At 36.2% G+C, this 6,305-nt stretch overlaps 2 protein-coding genes across 7 annotated transcripts in view; both read right to left on the minus strand.

The window, feature by feature from the left end:
• Window positions 1–392: 392 nt before the first annotated feature.
• LOC123013199 (cysteine-rich secretory protein 2-like) lies at window positions 393–1,900 on the minus strand. 2 transcript variants are annotated; one of them, XM_044411591.1, is made up of 6 exons: window positions 1,701–1,900; window positions 1,398–1,505; window positions 1,207–1,343; window positions 1,015–1,160; window positions 763–960; window positions 393–639 (listed from the first exon to the last, which is right to left on the minus strand). In XM_044411591.1, the coding sequence occupies exons 2-6, from the start codon at window positions 1,480–1,482 to the stop codon at window positions 393–395; spliced, it is 813 nt and encodes a 270-aa protein (XP_044267526.1). In that variant the 5' UTR covers window positions 1,483–1,505; window positions 1,701–1,900. The 2 variants fall into 2 exon arrangements, with proteins under 2 accessions (XP_044267526.1, XP_044267527.1); XM_044411592.1 differs by having other exon boundaries at window positions 409–625.
• Window positions 1,901–3,032: 1,132 nt separating this feature from the next.
• Window positions 3,033–6,305, minus strand: part of LOC123012907 (LIM/homeobox protein Lhx3) — an 18,746-nt gene continuing 15,473 nt past the window's right edge. For 3 of the 5 annotated variants that reach the window (XM_044411131.1, XM_044411135.1, XM_044411133.1), the window contains exons 2-6: window positions 4,587–4,761; window positions 4,208–4,419; window positions 3,972–4,155; window positions 3,681–3,832; window positions 3,033–3,627 (exon numbers count right to left, since the gene is read on the minus strand). In XM_044411131.1, coding sequence (XP_044267066.1) covers window positions 3,281–3,627; window positions 3,681–3,832; window positions 3,972–4,155; window positions 4,208–4,419; window positions 4,587–4,761 — 1,070 coding nt within the window. In that variant the 3' untranslated portion in view covers window positions 3,033–3,280. The remainder of the gene's footprint in view (window positions 3,628–3,680; window positions 3,833–3,971; window positions 4,156–4,207; window positions 4,420–4,586; window positions 4,762–6,305) is intronic. The other 2 variants (XM_044411132.1, XM_044411134.1) reach the window with 1 other exon arrangement.

The following is a 6,305-nucleotide window of genomic DNA, read 5'->3' on the forward strand; positions in this document are numbered from 1 at the left end:
TTAATTTGAGGAGTGTGGCAAGACTATCACGCTTTGCAACACAAGCGTGGAGAGAAAATATATCTATTGAACCGTTTAGAATTAATTGTTGCAATCTTTAAATTGATAATAACACTTTGTTCCGCTAATCTTTTTGGTCCACATGTTCTTTCGTCAATTYYRRATTAAATAGGTGCATCCGTTATAACGGCTCTCAAATTCATGCTCAACACCATAAAATATTACTTATTTTTGATTAGGTGCAYTGCATCTTTTCTAATGTATACYTACTCATCTYTTCTTTTTCAAATTTTAATGAATCATCAAATTTGTACTAACTTACCGTGAATAACAATGTTTTCACACTTTCTCTTTTACGATTTCAGAAACAAGGATTTTCAATTAATTATTTACTAGTCGTGTATTTTGTTTTTACAAGTACAAGTAGCTCTACAGTGCTTTTTTCGGTCTTGGCCTTTGGCTGAGGYTGTGTTACAAAGCCATTCTGGCCAGAYCTTGTATAGTTCCTTGCAATTGGCCCACAAGTCGGCTACATGACAGGAATTGGTGCAAAGTTTTCTGGCAAAACAGTTTGTCCGACATAGACCACAGGGTCTTCCTATTCGATAAGGACGTCCCAGTTGGCCTGGAAGATTTCCTCTGGAACACGGGAACTTTTACTTGTACTAGTAGAGCGTGTAATTGCCCCTTTGTTCCAATCATTTGATTGAAAATGGGTTCAACGACCGGCAATTATGCAAGATTTGTGTCTGGGTAACTTACATGGGGCAATAGTTGCAGATGTAGTTGTAAAAGGTTTTTYCGCTGGACTTTAAATAACATTTAGATAAGCCGCAGCCTACTTCGTGGGTGCTCGCCCATACCATTTGGGTGTAGTGGCCCACAATCATCAGGTCATTTTTGCGACTACCAAAAGTAAAGTTATCTTTTTCCAAATACCAGGTTTTGATAGCAAATAGCCTTAAATCAGATTTTGGTAATAATTTTAGTAAAATTATGTAGTACCATCAGTACCATGGCACTTTGTCGGAAGCGATAAATATGTTTTGACCACAAGCACCATAGTTCTCAATATATCGCCCAGTTACGTTATCATGGGTCAAAACAAAACATTTGCGAGACCATTTTCGGGCAGCTCGGGCTGCACCTTTGTGCCATCTCTGGAACAGTACAATCAAAACAAAAAAGGTGCTGAAAAGATATTACCATTCGTAACATATTAGCAGGCCGTGGTATTACTTTTGTGCGAAAATAATTGTGGTATTGAACAATTCTTTTTTGCACTTTTCTTTGATTTGGCATAATTGCTTTGAGGGATATTTTATCACCCATTATTTTCGGTTCTAAAATTTAAGATTTAATTTTAGTTTATTAACTGGTAAAGATTTAAATCGTACGTCTATCCCGACGCCAGTTTTGGTACCCTAAAGTACCACCAATGGTGGCGAGAATTAATAATAGTACCAAGAAACGATGGGACATGATGTCGTTTGGAGTCAATCAACCTACACAGAGATGTAATCGAAATGTCATCAAAGTGGGTTAAGAACGACCAAAATCTATTTATATTTCATTTATTGCCAGGCGCACATTTGCTATATTAATTACCAGTACTATACACAAACAAGTGGAGGAAGTTGCAACTTAGAACGATTTATTGCAGATCTTCCGATATTCATGCAAATTATTTTTCATCTTACCTTGCATGTATTTGTTAGATCTTTGCACTATTGTTGTTCAGTCACTCAAAACAAAAAAATCACCAAAGTCGTGTTAGTACATGAATGTGAGATAACGTCATTTCATTGTTTGCAGTACATTGATCTCGAGGGTAATTTTTTATTTTTTATTTTTGTTGTCACAATTTTAATAAATAATGTTTTGATAATGCGACGCAGTATTTGAAACTGAACTGGTTTCTGAAATGATTGGTCAGAGAACTCCAGTCCAGATTCGCAGATCGATCAATTATTATTTATTCGTATGTGAAGTATTGAGATGAAGGCTCTTTACATTCAATTTACACAATTAAAACAAATGATTCTTTTAACATTTATTGTTGGATGATGAACGCTCTGTTATGGGTTGAAATGTTGACGACGTAGGCGCCATACCACATAAAAAGATTTGTTGAAATATTTTTCTGAATATTTTAATTTTAAGCTACGTTCAACCTAAAGGACATATTACTTCTTTAAAATAACTTTCATTTTGTAATAATTTTAAAATATTGATAATAGGTAATTATTTATACCAAGGAAGAGAAAACAATTTCTATAGCCAAGCTGAATTATTTTGTTTTTCAGGAAAAATTAATTTCATTAGATTACATGAAATGAGTAAAATGCTCAAATTTTATAACGAATACATAATCATACAGGGTGTCAATTTTAAAACTTGCAATGGGCAATATCTCTAGAACTAAAATGCTCAAATTTTATAACGAATACATAATCATACAGGGTGTCAATTTTAAAACTTGCAATCGGCAATATCTCTAGAACTAAAAAAAAATCACTCAAAACCGTTTCGGTGGTTTTCAGGGGGAATCAAAATGGCATGGTAAGTGACGCTCCTCTACCCACTCTTCAAGCCACAGCCACCTTAAGTTGAAAATGTTAAATGGGCCGACTCTACTTGCGATACATCGTTGGAAAGCCTATAACAAGCGCTTTTCAAAAATGTCATACAACAGCCTATTTGGTAAAGCCATTTTTCCAATTATTCAAGGGTGGGTGGAGGTGTGGTCATTTTAATTCCCCCTAGGAACCACCAAAACGGTTTTGCGTGTCTATTAATAATTTTTTCAGTTGATTGCCGATTGCAAGTTTTAAAATTGAGTGTATATTTCTTAAGTCAGGTAGGTTGCTAGATTATCATTAAATATGAAATTAATTGAATACGATATACATATTTTTAAATTAGTCATTTTATTAATGTGTGTTGGTTTAAGCTTTGATCGCAATAATTACATCCCTCGTTGCGCAATATTTTTTGGGTCCAACGATTGTAAAAAAACAACCATAAATTTAATAATAATTTACTAAATAATATAATAATGAAACAATAAAATATATAAAATAAATTGACGACTAGAATATTAAACCTGACACTTATGGTACAATATCTCTTTAATCTCGACTAGAACAAGAGCTGTACACTTCGGCCCGTCATTGTTGTGCACCGTGCYACTCTGTATACACGCATAATGACACATGAATAGAAACTTTAAATCGCATATAAATATCGTGACAGTGTTCGTTATTTGTGATTTGCTGGGTCAGTAGTGGGCACTGGACGGCTCCCCCAGCCACGAATCGGGACTCGGAGGGAAATCGGGGTATCCCCGAGGACTGCTATCGTTGCTGATGTCGGTGTCGGCCCCGGGAGGCATGTTGTGCGGCAAGGACATACCGGGGGGTGGACCCTGTCCCAGACTGGCATACACCGCCAATTGGTCGGGGTATGGGAACGGTTCGTGACCGTGGGGCGGCGTATGGCCCGGCAGGTAGGACGGGGAGGTGGCACCGTGKAAGAAAGAAGGCCGACCGATACCACTGTGGGGCGACGACCCGTCTTGGTCCATGCTCATGTTGACCACGGTGCCGTAGCTGTCGTCGCTCAGATCTACAAAACAGAATTTTAATTTATTTGCAAACACATGGGGTTCTTAAMCAAACCATGATGGCTGAAACTATCAAGATCAACTTTCATTTCGTCTTTGTCGAGGAGTTTGTCATGTCGGGGGGACGATCCTCCCTTCATGGACCGGAAATACTGACTCCAACGTGTCCTTCCCGCGTCCTTTTTCAACCGTTTTTCTTTCGCTCGTCTGTGAATTTGAAGTAAAAGCTGGTATGACATGAATGTTTTTAAAATCTTTTTATTATTGGGGATTTTCGTTAAAAAACTCTTAATGAGATTAGTAAAAAGAAGTGTGAAAATGTGTAAGACTAAGGTTCAGCACCAACCTATTCTGGAACCACACTTGAACAACCCGCATGTCAAGTCCTGTGTCTTGGCTGAGTTGTTCCCTAACATGTCTTGCAGGCTTTGGACTATTGTTGTAGGCATTTTTGAGCGTTTCTAGTTGTTTTGCAGTTATCGTAGTTCTCGGCCTTTTGTTGGGCTGGTCTCCGTCGAGGCATTCGGCGGCTAAACAGCACCAAACTTAGTTGGTTTATTATTTTTTTAATTGGGTACCAACCTTTAGACTTGGCGGCCTCGTAGTCGGGTTTGCAAACCAACTTGCGGTCCTCCATGAGGTAGAATTCGTCTCCGGTGTTGAGTTGTCTGGCACACATGACGCACGAGAAGCATTGCAGGTGGTAGACGTTATCTTGCGCCCTTCGGACGACCTGCGTCGGAGGGATCCCCAGGTCGCATCCAGCACACTTCGTGCCGAACCGTCTGCACCCACAGCACGCCATACATACACAAGCCGCATTGTTACATCTGGACTAGTCTAAGCGCGCAGGATGTGATCAAAGGCTTCTCCGACGGTAAATTGCGTTCGGAGAAGRCTTCGGAAGCACCRCACAACCGGCAAGATAATTGCGCCGTGGCKCCAAGGATGGGACACTTACTTGAAAAAGTCTTCTTTGCAGAAGAGTTGACCGTTGCGGGCGAAACATTTATCAGTCAGCTGGATACGACAGTCGCTGCATTGAAGACATTTTGCGTGCCACGTCCTCTCGGCTACTTTTAGGATAAAACGGTCGAGGATCAGCTCATGACAGCCGCCACATTTGGGAATTGTTGCTAAAAATTAGAAAAAAACTTAATATTTCGGGAAAACAGCAAGAAAATCACACTACATATTTTACGGTGTATATTTGGTTGCCTATGTAATAGCAGTATAATCACAGATCACAAAAAWGAAAATATCCATATATTTACTCTCTTCTATGGGAATGCGTAGATCCAAGAGCTAGAATCTAGAATCGAATAAATATTTTCACTGATTTTTTTGTTGTTATAGCATTTACAAAGGATTGAGCTGACAATAAATAAAGAATATTTTTTGCGAAAATAATTTTTATAGTCTTGCAAAGCGCTTATAAGTTTTATAATAAGATTGCTTACTCAATTTTTATGTCCGGATGCACTCCTTTTTCTAAATGCACAGAAAAAATTACATTAGGAATACATTTCTGTTAAAGTACATATTTATTTCTTGTTTTTTAAGTTTTTCTATTCTATTTACGAATCTATAAATTAATGTTCATGCTAATACGCTGTATTATACAGGAAATCTTTCATAATTTCCCTCGGGAAACATTGCGTGTCAGTATAAAATGGAAAATCCACGTTTTCTTCTATCTCAAATTTAAAATATCTAGAAAAAATATCTTGAAAATTCTAATAGCTATTTATGTATCAAGTACCCAAAATAGGGTTTTAGGGACGAATCGTAATTAATGACGAGGCGACGTAGGAGCCGAGTCTTTAATGAGAAGAGTCACTTAAAACCTTTTGCGTACGTGGTGCATACAAGATTTTTTTGTGAAAGCTCCCAAAACACTAATTCACCTCTTACTAATTAAAAAAATTCGTTTACCTGTTTTAACCTATTTTATTTTTTAGTCCGCAAAAACTCCGGAAAAGACTCAATGAGTCCCTATAACAGCTGTTTTCAGGAGCGTATACAAAAAAAAWTTTATTGTACTAAAATGTGTTATTTAAAATGCAGTTTCTAAATTATTTAATATATAGAACTTACTTTTAAACAACTATATCATTATTATTATTGTTATTATTTATTTTAAAATTTTGAAAAATTAACATTTGAGTTTCTACTAATTTCTAGTGAAAAACAARGACTTTATAAATTATGATTACGCAAATATTAGTTGTAAGAGTTACGAGTATATTTTTTTATTATGTCACGCTTCATTTTGCTAAATATCTAATGATACTGGTTGAAATCAATTATGCTATACCTATGACAAACTAATAAATGAAAGTTTCAAAATATCTCTCTTTTTACGATGATGGTCAAAGTCTTAGATCACCTAATTAGAGTTATAACTTACAGCATTTTATTTAAATATGTATCAAGGTCTGAGGATACATATACCAGGTGAATAAAAAGTATGGAACCAAACGTTTTTTCCTTAAACTATTTATTTTTTGAAAAAATTAATTGATGAGTGATAAAGTACTATAAAAATGTGATGATTTAACAAGAATAAAATTTTTTGAAATTTCCTTTTGTTTTTGAGTTATACAAAAAAAAAATTTTTTAATGGCAAACCACTATAAAATCATTTTTCTCATCCAGGTTATGATCTAAGGATTTCAAC

This window comes from Tribolium madens, unplaced genomic scaffold, assembly GCF_015345945.1.
Source record: "Tribolium madens isolate multiple individuals breed KSU strain unplaced genomic scaffold, Tmad_KSU_1.1 Scaffold_96;HRSCAF=242;Tcas5.2_LG5, whole genome shotgun sequence".
NCBI classification, from domain to species: domain Eukaryota; kingdom Metazoa; phylum Arthropoda; class Insecta; order Coleoptera; family Tenebrionidae; genus Tribolium; species Tribolium madens.